The sequence below is a fragment of the Tympanuchus pallidicinctus genome, unplaced genomic scaffold, assembly GCF_026119805.1.
Source record: "Tympanuchus pallidicinctus isolate F22 unplaced genomic scaffold, pur_lepc_1.0 scaffold1, whole genome shotgun sequence".
NCBI lineage: Eukaryota > Metazoa > Chordata > Aves > Galliformes > Phasianidae > Tympanuchus > Tympanuchus pallidicinctus.
In genome coordinates, this window is record NW_026294618.1 from 85,835,293 (window position 1) to 85,853,203 (window position 17,911).

The 17,911-nt window shown below is 39.7% G+C and overlaps 1 protein-coding gene and 1 long non-coding RNA gene across 3 annotated transcripts; one reads left to right on the plus strand and one right to left on the minus strand.

Annotated features, from left to right (window-relative positions):
* Positions 1-1,406: 1,406 nt before the first annotated feature.
* On the minus strand, positions 1,407-14,396 carry LOC128077648 (uncharacterized). Its single transcript, XR_008205113.1, has 4 exons — positions 14,167-14,396; positions 13,440-13,539; positions 3,424-8,087; positions 1,407-3,107 (listed from the first exon to the last, which is right to left on the minus strand). It is a non-coding gene; the product is annotated as an uncharacterized LOC128077648 (long non-coding RNA).
* LOC128077638 (cytochrome c oxidase subunit 7A-related protein, mitochondrial) lies at positions 12,642-17,033 on the plus strand. Of its 2 annotated transcripts, XM_052677120.1 has the most exons (4): positions 12,672-12,795; positions 13,755-13,830; positions 15,278-15,412; positions 16,242-17,033. In XM_052677120.1, the coding sequence occupies exons 2-4, from the start codon at positions 13,816-13,818 to the stop codon at positions 16,383-16,385; spliced, it is 294 nt and encodes a 97-aa protein (XP_052533080.1). In that variant the 5' UTR covers positions 12,672-12,795; positions 13,755-13,815; the 3' UTR covers positions 16,386-17,033. The 2 variants fall into 2 exon arrangements, with proteins under 2 accessions (XP_052533089.1, XP_052533080.1); XM_052677129.1 differs by lacking the exon at positions 13,755-13,830 and having other exon boundaries at positions 12,642-12,795.
* The last annotated feature ends 878 nt before the right edge of the window (positions 17,034-17,911 follow it).

Here is a 17,911-nt window from a genome sequence, read left to right on the forward strand (position 1 = left end):
ACTAAGCAATTAGGGTTCTTGATTTTTAGCAGTATATGTTATACCATTCTCTATGAACAAGTGTTTTTCTTATTTTTTTGTTTAGTGAAACCGTAAAGAAAATGAATTATATTCGTGGTCCAAAATAAGAACATATTTGAACAGGTGAAACTTTTACTGAAAGTGTACTTGAGATTGTGTTTTATGCAGCCATTGGGTACAGTGCTTTCTTTTAAAATATAGCATGTCAAAGCCAAATGAGGAAAAACTGGCTCATTTCTAGTATTTGCCAGTTTTAATCCAGTACAATAAGAATATTTAATGGTTGGTACCTCTTTGATCATGAGAAACATTTGCAATTGAAACAGATTAGATAATACAATCAATCAATCAATCAATAGAAAGGATTATTCTTTTCAGCAACAGTAATTGTATGGCATTAAAACAATCTCTGGACAGAGATCACTGACAAATGGTGCACTGCAGGGCTCAGTACTGAAACCGATGTTCTTTAGTATCTTCATCAATGTGGAACTGAGTTCACCCTCAGCAAGTCTGTGGATAATATCAACCTGTGTGATGTATTCAGTGCACCCAGGGACAGGACACCATCCAGGAACCTAGATAGGCTTAAGCAGTGGGCCCAGGAGAACCTCATGAAGTACAATATATCCAAGCACAAGGTCTTGCATCTGGGTTGAGAGAACCCCCACTATCAGTACAAGCAGGCAGATGAAAGGGTTGAGCATAGCCCTGCCAAAAAGAATTTGGGGATACTGGTGGATAGCAAGCTGGACATGAGCCAGCAATGTGCCCTCATAGCCCAGAATGCCAACTGTATCCTGGGCTGCATCAAAAGAAGTCAGCAGGGCAAGGGAGGTGATCCTGCCCATAAGTCTGTGACGGTGAGACCTCACCTGCAGTATTGCGTCCAGATGTGGAGTCCTCATTACAGGAGGGACATGGACCTGTTGGAGTGTGTCCAGAAGAGGGCCACAGAAATAATCCAAGGGATGGAACACCTCTCCTATGAAACAAGCTGAGAGAGCTGGGGCTGTTCAATCTGAGAGCGACCTTTCAGAATCTAAAGGGGGGCTATAAGAAAGAAGGGGCTAGACTCTAGCAGGGACTGCTATGACAGGACAAAGAAAATAGTTTCAAACAAAAAGAGGGGAGATATAGATTGGATATAAGAAAAATGCATTTTATGATAAAGGGTAGTGAAGTGCTGGAACAGGTTGCCTAGGAAGGTGGTGGATGTCCTGTTCTTGGAGTCTTTCAAGGTTAAGCTGGACAGGGCAGCCTCATTGAGCTGTAGGTCTTCTTGTTCATTGCAGGCAAGTTGGACTAGATGATCTTTAAAGGTCCCTTCCAACTCAAACAGTTCCATGTTGATGATAATTACAGGCAACAGAACTATTGGGAAAAAGAACAAAACAAAACCAAAAAACAAACAAACAAACAAAACAAACAAAATAACACCAAAACCACAACAGAAAAGAAAAAGCAACCATGTAGTACATTTGTTATTCCAGAAGAACAATCTAGAAAAATTGATCAAATTTGGCTTCAAGTTCACTGAAATATATTCATACTTCTGGAACTACAAAGTAACAAGAAAGTCCCCTAGTGCAATGCTTGCATTGCTGTGGCTCATGATAGGAGCTAAAGCGATGAACTAAGAGTAGAGATGCACTTTGGTGATTCATTAAGTGCAGCCATTTCAAGTGTACTTCCAAAAAATGAACACAACTAATGTTCTTCAGAAAAAAGTTTGAATATTTTAAGAGATCTCTGAATTATCAGCTACTTTGGCATCAGCTCACTGCATTATTATGAAAACGAACAGACTTTCGTTTAGAACTCATGAGCATTTCTACATCTCACTTATTTATCAGTTTACTAAGTTTTTACATGAAATAAATGATATGAGCATGCTCTGCAAACATTTTGTTAAAAGAACTTCTGAAATATTTTGGAAGCAAAAGTTCTCTTGTTTTTAATGTTTTAACACATTATTTTACAGACACCTTCAGCACTTGCATCTCCTATCAATCCAAGATGTAACCACAAATATACTGAATACCAAAAAGTAAAATAGGATTCTTGCTATCTCAGAGAACATTTAACACATTTTTTTTGTCATAAGAATTTCTAAAAGACAGTGAAGAGATTCAATAAAATCTAGAAAATCAAAAACTTCAAAAATGACATTATTTCCAGACATTGTATTCCAGAAACTCCTTCAGACTTCAATTTTTGTTTTTCTATTTCTTTCCATTCATGCTTCATCAATATTGAAGTAGCAACTAGGAACCAGGCTTCTGTTTTCCTAAGTAATATATAGCCATGGGTCAAAATTATAACGTTGCTGCAAAAAACAAAGAGAAAAACAAACAAAACAAAAAAAAATACAAGAAAAAAATCCATAATCCAAGACCAAATCACAACACCAAACAGGAAACAAGATGAAAGTGCAAGCAAGCAACACTGTTTTTCTCTGCAGCACGAACATCACTACTTTGTTGAGTCTGGTATACTTTTAAGTACTCAAATACAATTCCTCTCCTCCCCCTCCATTTTACAGTTGCTAAAACAGGATGCAGCATTTAGAAGTTGATTATTCCTATGTTGCCAAAAAACCTTTGTCATCAGTACCAGCTGTGCAAAGATAGCACAGCTTCTCACCATGATTTTTTTGCTAAGGTTTAACTGGATGTCAGTGGAATCACTTGATGGAAAGCTATGAACAAGTAAAACCAAGGCAGTTTATATGAATCCTGAATCCTTGACACGATATAAGGATGCTATTGTATAGAAACTATATAAATGTTATAGAAGAGAAACAATCCCAACAGGTTAATTTCTAAGCACAGTCAAGCAGAGGCCATGAAAAGAAAATCTTCAGTAACAAAAAATATTTCAGTAAAAAATGAACTCAAATCTAAAAGTGTGGATTCCTGCTACAAAGTCTGGCTTATAGCCTTCAAATTTATGTAGTTTCCGTGCGTATCCCTGCCTCTGTATGCAGTGACTTCAGGCTGTACCTGCTGGGTACAAACTGAGCGTATAGGTCACAACAGCTGTTTAAACTATGTTGCCTCAAGAGACTTAAGAATCAGGTATATCTGAAAAGAAATTAAAAAAAAAAATAGGGATGGACAATGAGTACAGAATTAAAGCTAGCTAAGATAAATTTTGCTTTGCTTCTAGAAAATTCTGCTTGACATCTGAATTTTGGAGGACAAAGGCTTGCATGTACCTGCCAGATTATTCTCAGCAAGACCAGGGACTACGAAGCCCACTGGCTTCCCTTTGAATAGCAGATACCATCTTCAGCATCTCTATCCTGCTTGTTTCCTTAGACTTTCTCTTTTTGCCTGATCCTCACTCAAGGAGCCTTAAGGTTAAACATTAACATCCCACAACTGAGGCACCTCTTACCTTTGCTTTCTTTTCACTTAGATTGTCACAGTCGCATTTGAAATGCTATTCAGATTAGATAGCTGAGAGCAAATATCCATTTCATTTCTCTGTGTCAGCGTAGGCTAAAAAACTCTCTCCTCCTCTGCAATAAGTGTCACATATAATGGGAAAGAAACAGTCATGCAAAGCAAAGCAGTAAGTCATGCGAAGCTTTTACAATGCAATACAGAATAGCCTAAATCATCCTACCCTTTGCCTACAGCTTCAGCCTGGCCCCTCACATCCTGCAGCCCACTCAAATCTACTCAAACATCTGCAGTAAAGCTCACCAACACTAGGTAACCTGGCAGCTGAATAGGTATTGCCAATAGAATATCCATGTTGCTGATCTGTAAGTATCAAAAAAATAGAATATCCTGAGTTGGAAGGGACCCACAAGAATCGTCAATTCCAACTCCTGGCTCCTCATAAGACCACTCAAGATTCAAAACCTATGTCTAATAGTGCTGTTAAAAGACTTATTGAACTCTGGCAGCTCGAGGCCACGACCACTGCTCTAGGCAGCCTGTTCCATGCCCACCACCCTGATGCAGAACCTTTCTGTAACCTCCAGCTGCCCCTCCCCTGACACATCTCCATGCCTTGCCCAAGGGTCCTGTTGCTGTCACAGAGAGCAGAGCTCAGCGCTGCCCTCCACTCCCATGAGGAGCTGCAGATTCCATGAGCCTCCACTAGCTCCTCTGCTCTGGGCCAAACAACTAAGAGACCTTAGCTGCTCCTCATGCACCTTGTCCTCCAAACCCTTTAACATCCTGGTAGATCTCCTTTGGATACTCATGTTTTATGTTCCTTTTAGATTGTGGCACCCAAACTGCACCCACTGCTCGAGGTGAGACTGCACAGTGCAGACCGGTGTCAGACAATTCCTTCCCACTCCTGGCTGCCAGTGCTAGGCCTGGGGCACACCAGGTATGGTTGGTCTTTTTGGCTGTCAGTGAACACTGCTGACACACATTCAGTATTTACCACTTTATTTTTTGGTTTATTATTCTAAGTCATTATTTCTTCCAAGCATCTGTAAAGCAAATCAGACAAGCTTGAAACAAGGCATGTCCACTGGCTAGATCCTTTCCAGCAGTATGTAGAAGCAGTGCTAGCAGCAACTGGCAGTTCAGAACTTGGGATGCTTTACTTTCACTTGGTGTTAAAGAATTCAGTTTAAGACCCAGTTGACGACTCATTACTTTATATTCCATGGCCTGGGGGCATTTATCACTTAGAGGCTAGGACTGTCGTGCAAACTCAAAGATCATCACAGAAGGCTGATTCATGGGGAAAAAAAAAAAAAAAAAGAGATGGGACTAGAGGGATAGGCAGAGGTTGAAAATACTCTAGCTGTGCAAAATGCGCTGAGACAATTATGAAGTCCTTTCTAAAAGCAACTCACCAAAAATTAAGAACAGACAATACAGATGATTCCCAGACACCAAACACAATAGGGCTGCATTGTTCTCCAGCCCTCCACCCCATCACTGTTAATGTCCTGCCATGCCCCTCCTGAGAACACATCTCTGCTTTCCTTTGTTAGACTTTTTTAATCCAACTCCCTTCCTCTTTGGTTCCTACCCTTTTCATAGCTGCCCCATTTTCTTTTTGTTACTAGCTGTACTGGCCTCTGTATGAGTACCAAACACTTCTGAAATGGTCTGCTTTCTCATCCTGTCTATTTCTTTCTGTTTTACTGTCGTCTCTGCAGGTACATCCATAAATCACTTCCTTCAAGGAACTGTATTAAAAAGCAGTTCTGCAGTCCACTCATCTCTTGTAAGCATAATCCAGTGGAAATCTGCCTCCTTTGATAAGAAACACTTTAAACCCTTTCTTCAGGTTACACTCTGTGACAATTTGTATTCCCAAATTTGTGATTTACTATTTCTCTCTAAACATCTTGTGGAAGTGTATGCCTACAGAAGCAATTTTTCATATCACAGAGAAGAAAATCTAGCATCAACCCAGCCCATTCAGCAGCTTTCTCTCTTTCCATTGACTGATAATGTCTACCCAAAAAACATACGGCATCTACAGTAAGGAGATCCAAGGACTGGTCTGTGCAGGCTGTAACGCAAAACACACATAAAAGCAAACAAAGGGCTTTGACTTAAAGGCTCAGAAAAGTTACATCTCCTTTGAGAAGAGTGCTGGAAATCTCCATGGACATGTGTCATCTCAGCATGGAAAGTCCCTATCCTAGCTTTTAATCATGACAGTTGATAGACTAAACACAACCTGTTGCTGCTTATACAAGCTGAAGTTGTAGACAGCGCCATGTCAGTCAGTTTCTTGCACTCCAGGCTAATACAAACATATGCAGCAAATTCTGCTGTGGTCCGTTCCAGAATCTGGGTTCCCAAGCAACATCCTTAGCAATTTTCTCCTGATATTCTAAAGTACAATATACTACAAACAATCCTTACTAATTTGCTTTTCAAAAGAGAATGAAACAAAAGCTCAGCTGAATTGTCTTGGAGACCACAGCAGGGAGATGACAACTACAGTACTGCATTAAGCATTTTCACTGCTAAAAGACAACACACGGATCTGAAACAAAAGGCATTCAATGTGCATGGATGGTACATTTCAGAGTAAAAACAGAGTAAATCCATTATAGAAACATGCAGTTATTTACCTGTAGTCATAAATAAACCATAAGATCTCTATGATGTCTCCTATTTCCTCTTCACCCATCAAATATGTAAATCATATTTCATTATTTCAGATTTTTTGTAACCAGCTTCAGGAAATTTTTAAGCTTTAGGGATAAAATGGCTCAAAAAGGAAAAAAGTGAAAACAAAAAGACAGGTATTGTTCCAAAGTCCAAACTAGTTTATGTGCGAAGCAAAGCCAGCTCTTAAATTACCCTGAGTATATATAGACCTTAAGTAAAAACTTTTTAATGGTGTTTGGAGAACAGTTCCCTTGTCTATACCCATAAAATTTTTCTGTAAGGATAGGAAGTAGATCTCACTCTCAATTCACTTCTTACTGCAGCAGTGCAAACATGATGTTATAAATATAATAACCTAGTGAAAGCAAAAAAGAAAGATGGAAAGAAATTACAGTAATATGGTTCCTTTTGTTTTAGCGTAATCTCTACATTATAAGGCAACTGTTTAGCCAATGCTGAGAGGCTTGAGTCTGTAGGTTCAGATTCTAGTAATCTAATATTGTCTGTGTGGTGGCAAATTGATTTGGGATGAGCAATTTAATTGGGGTCAAAGTAGTACCACCTCCAGCAATTCTGAGGACACATAGAAGCAAGTTTCTATTCTTTCTTTGAAAAGCAAGCAACAGGAGCTCTTGTCACACAGGGAATCCATCAAGAAACCATAATCCCATTGCAAAAATCTAAAAGGAGAACTAAATCAGGGATGTGAAACAATCAAGAAAACATGAATTAAAATGCAAGTAAAACCATGCTGCCAAAACTCAGTTCCCATACTTCCTCATCTTTTCAGCTCTCTGAAGCTACAAAGCGGGACAGTGCACTCTTACTAGAACATGCCTGCACTATGAATGCCTCTGCAAGCTCTAATACTCCCCAGCAAAAGGGAACTCAGATTTTTCCACTACAAGAGCCCAGACTCCTATACATTGAGCCAAATGAAAATCTTCACAAACAATTTTTATAACAGAATCAAAGCAAGACAAGTCAGGCAGAGTTGGTTCATCAAAGTTTACTGCGAAAAACCTTTAGCAGACAAGCTGGAGCACTCTAGCACTCTTCAGTCCATTTTTGCAGAGCTGCTACTGCATTTCCTTCTTTCCCTCAACTTCAGATTTTCTCAGTGTTCTCCCTCACTTTTAGCAAATCTTCGCAATTTCTTTCTCCTATGCAGGGAAATGCTGTTAGGGTTTTTTCATCTGCTGGGGCACCCAGTTTTACACGTTCCTTTTCTGACAACAGTAAGAAAGCACAGACAGGTATACAAGAGCTGACAATGAAAATATTTTAAAAAGTAAAAATATCACTTTAACATGGGAAGACAAAGAGTGAAAGCATCTAAAAACTTGCAAAAACCAAGTATATCTGAGTTACCCTACCATATGGAGAGACTGCACTGGCACACTTGATACCTGCTTACAGATGTCAGCGAGGCTACAGGATGCTGCAGGGAAATTAACAAGGGGAGTTACAAATGTATCACAGCATAAGAGATCCTGCTGCTGGCAGAATGCAATCTTCAAAAAATAACATTTTTAAACCTATTCAATTTTCAAAGCTGGAGACACTGATCACATGGCAGCAATCTATTTTTATTATGTTACCTCTGATGTACTAAATGATTCATAAAACAAGAACATTTTCTGTGAGAGAGCTTTCTCTAGTAACCACACAATTGACATTAGTATTACTAAATTTAAGCGTGTCTTTTTATATTTTCCCTTCTGCAAATCAGCCAAACAAAAACCCATTAGAGTACAGCCTGTTGAAAAATAATCTGAGCAAAGCTGGGCGTTCTGAGTGGGTATAGCAAGAGTTCAGTCAGCTCTCAATTGCTTTATCTCATGGCAGTACCTGGAATTGTGCCCTAGAGGTAGCAGCAGTGATTCTAGGCAGGCATCAGGATCCAGAAAATCCGTCTTCACATCCCATTTTCCACAACTTACCAGGCTATGCCCCCTGTGGGAAGTAGTGCAGACAAGCGATGGAGTGAAGTGCAGAACCGTGGATGCTGAGGATTGGACATCCACACCATGTACATTCCAGGTAGGATAATTTCAGATTACTTTTAGTCTGGGTCACTGCTAGGAAAGGATAAATTAAGTCCAAGTATTTCAGAACACTGTATAAGATAGGCAACTGATAAAGTCATAAGTGACTTATGAAAGGCAAGAAATTGAAAGACTTCAGCACTCAAATCAAGCCACCTGGTATAAATTGCCCTATGCGTTTCCAAAACAATTGTATTTAGCTGTTAATATTGAGAAACAGCAGAGAATCTTTCCTCAGCTTGACTCTATACTATTGTCTATCTGTCACATATTACACAAATTGCACAGAGTATTTTGTGTGCAGTGTTTTTGTGTTTTTTTTTGTTTTGTTTTGTTTTGTTTTTTTTGTTTGTTTATAAATCATCTTGCTTCATTTAGAGAACTGGCTGCAATATTGCTTAAATATGCAGTCATCTCTGGACTCCAGTCTTCATGCATTTGCACATGGAAAGGCTGACAAGAAGAAATGAAATATGATGACAATGCATCATCCTCCCAGTATCTACAACAAAGCTGAAAAATTAAGCATTTGCTGGGGACTATTGACTGCTTGGAGATAAACACTCACAGCCTAGGGAGAGGGAGAAGAGAGATGAAGAAAGATCTTGGCAACTGAGTAAAAATAAAATACCTTGAAGATAAATTTTAACACTAGATGTTCAATGATACAGCTCACTTCACTTGGGTGACTATTTCACTACACATATAATATCTAAAAGAAAAGACCAAATAGTTTAAGACTTCTCTTCTGGTCATAGAGGAAAAAAATATATCAGAGTAGAAAAACACAGATGTGCTTTTTCAGTACTGTTGTCTTCATCAGTCAAAAGCAAAGTGCAAAGGATCCCACCTCTCAGTACGGTGTTTCAAAAGTGATAAGCATTGTAAGCCATAAAGAGAAGGTACACAAATTTCAAGATTACTTTCTTTAAAAAGTATATATGGTGCTTAGGTAATTATGATTTTAATGACAGAGAACATGGATGTTTCAATCAGATGAAAAGCTTACCCTCAGTTCTGCAATTCAGATAATACAGGGAAAAATAAAAAGCAGAGACAACGAAACTGGGAAAAAGAGAAAGAAATATTTACTGGAGGTCCCTACAGTGCTTTTCACATCTGAAAATGGGAGAATTAAACAATATTTTGTCACTAACCTTGAACAAACAACTGCTTCCACAATTTCCAATGTGCTATTAAACACGTAACACAATTGCAAAGGAACAGACTACTAAAAGCATAACTTATTGCCCCAGAAGCTTTATTCAAGCACTGGGGTTTAGAAGAATTAGATCACCAAGTTTTCAATTCCTTACTTGTCTTTTTGAGTTAAGTTCTGTCCCCAAACCTGAAAAGAATCTTACATGACAAGAGATAGATTCCCCTAAATCAAATTCAACACCTTTGAGATGATTCCTCACTCATATGCTATAGCCAACACAATGCCATTTTTGCCAAAATTGCTATTGCTACCAAGTATCTCTCAAGCAGAAGCCCCCCATGAAGATGAAAGTGCCCATGAAGCAAAAGTGAAATAAATTGTTTCTAAACTCACATAGAAGATACATAACTCTCTTTAACTCTACATACCTCGTGAGAAAAAAATAATTTTAAAAAAATCAGAAGGATTTTTCTACGAGAAAGGCACAAAAACTGTGGTTAAATTTATACTCGTAACTACATGAATAGCTTTACAATTAAAAGCTATCTTAACCAATTTTCAACATTAAGTCTGTTGAAGAGAACTCTTTCAGCTAACAACAGTATTTCTGAGAATCATCTGTGATGTATCCAGTAAATTGAGCAATAAAGCACCAATAAATTCAGGTAGCTTTTATAAACAATCATGAAATTACCATTCTGTGCATAGGATTTGTTTCTTACAGTTGATAAAACTGTTCAGACAACATGTTTACAATGTCACAGTCTCTTACATTAATAGAGCTTATGCTTGGCGATCATCATGTAGTTAGGAGGTTTGTATATATTATACATATACACACACAGATACACAAGGCAAATATTAAACAAATCCAATCTAGTACTTTTAAAAAATGAGTATTGCATAAACAAAACATAAGTGCACACAGCAATTTTATGTTCTAAATCCACCCACATAGTTGTTCTCAGGAATTCAAGGACAGATCTGCATGGGCAGATTCACAGAATTTGAGTTGCAGACATCTGTGCTGAAATATTGATCAGCATACGAGGGTGTCGTTCATTAAGCAACTGAACAAGGTCTTGTTTTTTTATTTATTTTATCCTCAAATTGAAAATAAAAACATAACAATTTCATCAACAAAAAACCTAGTACTCAAGGTACTCTGCTTCCTCCATTTACTCCCCAAAATCTATTCCCCTAGAAGCATAACCTTAAATTTGCATGTATGAAATCAGCTACTTTAAAAAATCCTGGAAAAATAAATGGAAAAGATTAGACTACAGCATAGCTTGTAGACCACTGTTTTCTTCAGCTTCTGTCAGTATCACTCCACAGATGAAGGTAAAACAACCCTAACAGACTGGCTGTAGTTATCAGTCTCCACAAATTGCTCATCTCACTGCTTAGAAGTTAGACTTCAGCTTAAAGTCTGATGCAGGAACTCTCCTCCTGCTGGGACACTTTGTTTACATTAGCAGTGCATACTTCCATGGTTCACAGAAATGGCCCATCCTCCTCTAACCCTGCTAGGGAGAGTGGCCTTTTTTTGCCCCCAGTTACTTCCTATAGCAGCAGTTTTACAATCTAATTCCATATCCTGTCAGCAAGGCTGATACCCAAACATCTACAGACTAAAAGAAAATTGGACCAAGAGCCTAAAGCACAAACAATTTTCTTCCTTTAACAGGAAAGGCTTCATATTATCCTTTATTTTATTTTCCTTTTCAGGGAATATCTCTGTGCTTTTGTGTTATGAGAACAATGGAAGCTCCAATTGTAATTAATTTTAATTGTCCTCCCATGTATCTCTTTTGCAAGGCAAAGAATTCCCAACCTTCAGTTTTCTGAGCTAAAACAAGAGACAGTCCCTAGGTTTATGTTTCAACAGCTCACTTGTAAGTATTATAACTCAAATTAGTTAACTGAAAAAAAAGTGGTGCATTTGTACATTTTTCATTTCCTCCTCAGAGCTCCTTTCTGTAGCTTTCAGTCAATACTGAACATTTTAAGAACTGGACTCAACAAAGCAAGGAAAGTGGCATCATCTCCATATGTGAGCTGCTGAAAATCCTTCTCCAAGATTCTGGATGCGTTCACATTGGAACAAAATGCAGAGGAATGAGATGTGACACAACTTTAGTAAAAGAGCTTGCTAAGCAAACCTATTTGTCTTCACAAATACTGAAAGAGCAGGGCAGGGGGAACTAAGGTGAACATGCAGAAAATCAAGCCTCAGGAAAGGGTCTGCAGCAGTCATGGTACAAACCAGCTCTAACGGACATCAGCAGACTGAAACAGTTTGCATAAGGAACATAGCCACGATTCCATTCTAAAAGAACACACATATCCTATCTTCAGCATCTCTGTTTTCTTACAGGCAGATTTGCAGTCAAGCTCATCTTCCAGTTTAGTTTTACCAGAAATAAGCAGAATTCTGAGCTGCAAAATCCTTTCCACAATAAACAAACAAACAAATAAATAATAAAATAAAATAAATGCAGCCCTCATTCCAATTCATTTATACTTCCCAGTCTTTAAAGCTACAGGGATTTCAGAATTCTTCCTGTAACATTTACAAAACGCTTTCATAAATCTCCTACTTACTGAGCAAATAATGCAGCACTGCTGGTTAATGCCCCTAATACCATGAGTAGATGTTTTGTGTCACACGTGCAGCACCACCCTGCCTCTCCAGAGGACAGCAGAGATGGACCTAGTGGAACAGCACCCTTCCCGGTGATGACATCTCCTCAGAGGCACAGCTGGGGCTGCACTCTGTGCTCACTGCACCCACGGGGCACCTGTGGTCCCACACGGCCCAATAACCATGAAGCACTACCACTGGAACATCTTTTATTATGCGGAGTTGAGACCCCAGAGTCAGCCTGGGCAGACAATTTGCAGGGCATAAGCATTTGCGCTGTGAGACGCATGTAACCGCAGCAAGCTTTCACCACCAAGAAGCTCAGAGCAAACTGCCCCACACCCACGAAGCAGACACAGGGCACGGATCGCGGCACGGTGCTCCCCTCCATCGACCTCTACCACCTTGGCACCACTGACCGACCGACAGACTTCCGACCGCAGCCGCCGCGCATGCGCAAAGCTGCCCGCCCTCCCTCAGGGCGCCTTCCCTGTGCCTGACGGCCGCTGCCTGCCCGGCTCCAGCGTGGCACCGCAGCGCACCGAGCCTTGTGTTGCCGCGCGCGCGGGCATCGCTCTGTCCTCGCTCCTTCGACTTCTCCTCCGGGCGCTGCACGCAGGCGCTCGCCACGGACACCCGCAGGTCCTCGCTTGTCCGGGCGGCGGCCAGGAGGCGGCGGGGTCCTTCCGCGCCGCGCGTCGCCGCCGGTGGGTCGTGAGAGCTCGCGTGCCCACCATGTACTACAAGTTCAACGGCTTCACGCAGCGCCTCGTCGGGGCTGCGGCCTCCGCCGCCTACAACCCGCAGGTAACAGCGCTGCCGCAGCCGCCGCCGCCGCCCTAAGCGCCGTGGCGGGCGTGACCTTCGCTGCCCTCGGCCCCTGGGGCGGTTGTGCGGCCCGGAGCCCTGCAGGCAGTGCGGGATAGCGGCTGGCAGCTGAGCAGCGCTGCGCTCGTCCGCCTCTCTGGTCTGTGCGTGTGGAGATTGCAGCTACTGAAAGCATTACAACCCTTGTTTCAGAGACTAGGCGGATATAGCAGTTTGCTTACAGAAAGATTAAAAAAAAACAAAAACAGCCATTCTTTTGCACGGTGCTTACTCATCTACTTCAGGAAGCGTTTTGCTGACAGTAACATAACTGCTGGTACTAACAAAAAATCCCTTAGCTTGAGACCTGTACCATGCTTTCTGTCTTAGCCTTAGCATTCTTAAAAGACTTCATTTTGCACTTATTTAAATTATGTAACATAGCATGAATAATTCAGCCCGGTTGAATAAATGGGAACTTTTTCAGCCAGTGCAGGTGAGGAGTAAAGCTAAAAACTGCTGCTTCTATTTAAGAGGTTAATGACTGCGATGACCATTACATATACAAACTGTTCACTCAGACAATGGGCTTGTATTCAAAAAAGTAGTAATGGAACCATTCGTAAATGCTCATCTAATCTTACCGGATAGCTTTTCCCTAGTTCTTCAAGTCTGGCCATAGCCTGCGTAGAAATTTTGTCATGCTGCTCTATCTTCAGCTGATACACCTTACTTTGCTTGTACCTACTAAAAAAAAATAATAATAATAATTAAAAAATCCACTAACCACAGATCTTTTAACTAGGGTGAGTTGCTTGGACTTGGTTGAGAAACTTGCTGTTTCTCTATTTTCTCATTCTGTGATTCAGATTTGCCAATTTCCCTAAAATTTATAAACTTAAGTGTGGTGCTATTTCTAGTAACTGTGCTCCTAATCTTTAACTCTTTTGTGCTGTCAGGAAAATGTAAATCTGCCTTGGGATTCATGCTAGCAAGGCAGACAGCTGTACAGAAAATAACATGCCTGGTCTACAGGTATGTAGGCATAAAATAATACAAATCTGACTTCACAAACTACAGAATCATAGAAGTAGGAAGGGACCACTGGAGATCATCTAATCCAAACCCTCTGATAAAATAGGTTTTGTACAGTAGGTTGTACAGGAAAGCATGCAGGTAGGTTTTGAATATCTTCAGAGAATGGGACTCCACATCCTCTCTGGGCAGCTTGTTTCAATGCTCTATCACCTTCAAAGAAATTTTTCTTCATATTCGGATGGAACTTCCTGGGTTCCAGTTTTTGCCTGTTGCCTCTTGTTATCTTGGTGGGCACCACTGAAAAGATCCTGGCCCCATCTACTTGACACCTACCTGTTAGATATTTATAAGCATTGATAAGATCCCCTCTCAGTCTTCTCCAGGATAAACAATCCCAGGTTTCTCAGCTCAAAACATTGTTCAGTTTCTTAAACATTAAATGTATCGTGTAGTCCTTTGAGCAGAAACTAGAATTCCAGGTGCAGCCTTAGCTGCTTACTAACATAGATCACTATGAAGATCAATTACTCCTATTTGAAATGTAACACAAGCAGGTTAACACAATAGTGTTATGTCTTTTTTTATGGCAAGTTAGAAAAAAACAAACGGTTATTTCAGGAGCTATAATGTAAAACATCACTGTCATGTGCTGAACTATAATGGCTAAATATAACAATAAAGGTAAGGAGGCCACTTCATGACTACAGTGACTCTGTACACTTAAAATTTAATCCATCGAACTGGATTACATAGGTTTTATCTCAGAGTACAGCCATCTGAACTGAAAGGCAATTAAATTGTGCTGACTTATAAGAGATACGTGAGGGATGAAAAGCTGCAGCAGTATGCAAATTAGGGGATGTTAGATTTGTGTAAAACAGCCACCAATTCAGGGCTTCTTGTGTCCTTGAACACCTAGCCTGCGTCTCCCTCACATTTTTTTTTTTTTTTTTTTTTTCTATTTTCTTTTTCCTTGCTTCCTCTCTTCCTCCAACCTATGCATTCTGATTATTTAAGGCTCAACTATATAGCAACTGCTTGGAATATTTGGGAGGAAGAGTTAGAAGTCTCCTTGCTCTGTCTGACACAAGCGTTGGGGATTTCCTCTCCCAAACCTACTGCTGACCTGGGTACTCTGTGTAAAAACAGAATGACTTAGGACAAGTACCAGCCCAGAAAAGCTTATGATAGCTATAGATTTGTCACTACAAAAAAAAAAAAAAAAAAATTTCTATCATCCTTGCTAAGTCCAAAGTTGTAGCTAAGAATGTCTTTCGTTAGTTTTCACTTTTTTTTGTTGTTTTGTTTAAACCATGGGTCTTAATACCAAATATATATTTTTATAATGTATCCTTGTAATGACTGGCAGTGTGCCTGTCTAGCATGACAACTGGTACATTTGCAAGTATTATATACCTTTATATTTTAATCTTTATTTATGCAGGGACTCAAACCAATAGTTTCCACTGAATCCCCAGCTCTGGTTTTTGGGACAACAACTAAACTTGCTTCAGATTTACCAGCAACTGATTCTTTCTTGGGTAAAAACCAGGTGCCAGACCTACAGAAACTTTTTCAGGTAATGACAACTTTGGGAGTAAATTACAGAAAATGAAAGAGTCATCCATATCTTGCTCTATTTTAACGTGGCTGACCACTTCCATCATTCTACAATGCATACATTTTTCTAGTTAAGGAAGTATAGTATAACTTGTATTTCTTCCTCAGCCTTGCATGGACATAAGTACAGAAAGTCTAGTAAGTTTATCTTTTCATTTGCTTCAAAAAAACGTTTATTGTATTATTTGACTAGTGGAAGCACCTTACATCTGGAATCCAAGCATATGACTGCAAGTAGAATAGGAGGAGCAAAGCAAATCGTTTTGTGTGTAATAATTTGAATATTACAGGTTCTGTTGTTAATGCAGTGTTAAAGAGCACAGTAAGAGCCAGTTTGTTTTAGCTGTTCAATTTCTAAGCATACTGAGTCTTCTCATAAAATATTTTTTTTCTCTTGTTGTTAATAAAAACATCAAGAATGTATTTTATAATGTACCCTTTTCTCTTTCATGCCACTTGCACTTGGAATATATCAGTCTGACTCGGTGAATAACCTTTTCTACATAACTTTTCACATTCTTTTGTTAGCGTCATTTTTCTCACCCAGGTCCTCTTTAGAAATATTTCACAATATATTTTTTCTGCCTGCATTTAATGCCTTTAACTAATACAATTAACTTGCTTTGCATTCGTCTTGCTAAATGAAAAGCACTTAGTATATCTGTACATAGCCTATCAGAGGGGAGGTTTTCCTTATGAAAGTCTCTTAGTTCACCTGAGGTATCTTGTTCATTGTGTCTTCTATATGTGTTTATTTTATTCTATTTATTTCTAAACTCTTCCCACAGAAAGCAGATGGGCTGCCTGTACACCTGAAACGAGGAGTTCCGGATAAGCTGCTTTATCGGACCACTATGGCTCTCACAATAGGCGGGACAATCTACTGTCTAGTAGCACTGTACATGGCCTCACAACCAAGAAGCCAAAAGTAGATGAACCATGACTCACAGGACTCAATTCTTGGAAAGACCTCTTGCGTGTTTCTCTTTACCTGCTTCTTAATTCTGTGATCATTTAATGTTCATCTTTTCAGATCAAAGCTCTTGGAGGAAGATGTTTTTACGTTGGTTGCCTCAAGTGTTTTAGAAATCAATATAAACAATGACTTTTAGTCATCATCTTAACTTACGGTTGCAGCTCGGTAATTTGTTGTCTCACAGGAGCGTATGAAGTTGGAGAAAGCTGAACTTTTTCTTCTAATCCCCACTCAGCTTCAATAATGTTGGAGATAGGACAGAAGTACCACTTTCTGGACTAGGCTCCACATTTGTTAGCGGGAGCTTGCTGCTAGTTTCCAAAAGAGTAAAAGAAAATCATTTAATTTTTATGAGATACACTGCTCATTTTACATAAGCAAGTGGCAGTGGAACTTCTCTAAATGTTGGCATATCATTAAATACTTGTTCCTCTGATGGTAGGGCAAACAGCTTATCTCCTTGGAACGTGTAAACTGGATTTATTTAATGTGAACATCACGGTATGCAGCAGTACTCTAGCATCAGTTGTACCAGTTTTTGGACTTCTTGGACTCATTTGTCAGATGCTCTCATGCAATAAAAATAAATACACAAGTAATAAAATGGACAAGTCTTGAACATTTCATACCATTTCAGCTGACCTGGTAGTACTGATACACTGTTATTCAGGTTTAACTTGTAGATCACAAACCAGAAAATTGGTTGATCTATCTTACTGTAATCTTTTAAAGATGTTAGCCTTCTTCAAAACCTACCTTGGAATTCGTTTGTTGTTTTAATTATGTTTTAGTGAAACAGGTCACTGCATTTCATAGCTCAGCTGTGTATTCTTTCCAGTGCATGCACAAATTTATGTACATCTAGGTAATACTGTCCCTAACACAAGAAAGATGTAGAGCTGTTGTAGCAGATCCAGAAGAGGTCCATGAAGATGACCAGAGGGCTGAAACACCTCTTCTATGGGAGATCTCCAGGGAGACCTCAATGTAGCCTTCCAGAGCTTAAAAAGAGCTTATAGGCAAGAGGCAGACCAACTTTTTACACATACAAGTAGCAATAAAACAAGGAGGAATGATTTAAAACTGAAGAGGGGAGGTTTAGATTTGATGTTAGAAAATTTTTCACTCAGAGTAGTGAGGTGCTGGAACAGGCTGTCCACAGAAGCTGTGAATCCCCTTGAAGGGGATCAAGGCCAGGTTGGATGTGGCTGTGGGCAGCCCCTGCTGGGGGGAGAAGTGAGGGGGAAGCAGCCATCTCAAAAGAAAGGGATTGGAATTAGGGTCCCTTCCAATCCAAGCTATTCTCTAGTTTTATGACATACGAGCATCAATGTCCTTTTCTGTGTGGGTGGAGGTGAAACTAATAAAGCTTTGGGCTTTTTTCCCCCTGTAATATCATAGCCTTGAATTGCAAGTTTTACCTAAGTAAAAGGTATCCTCTAATTTGATAGATTCTGCTCTAATTTACAAACAGAATATTCA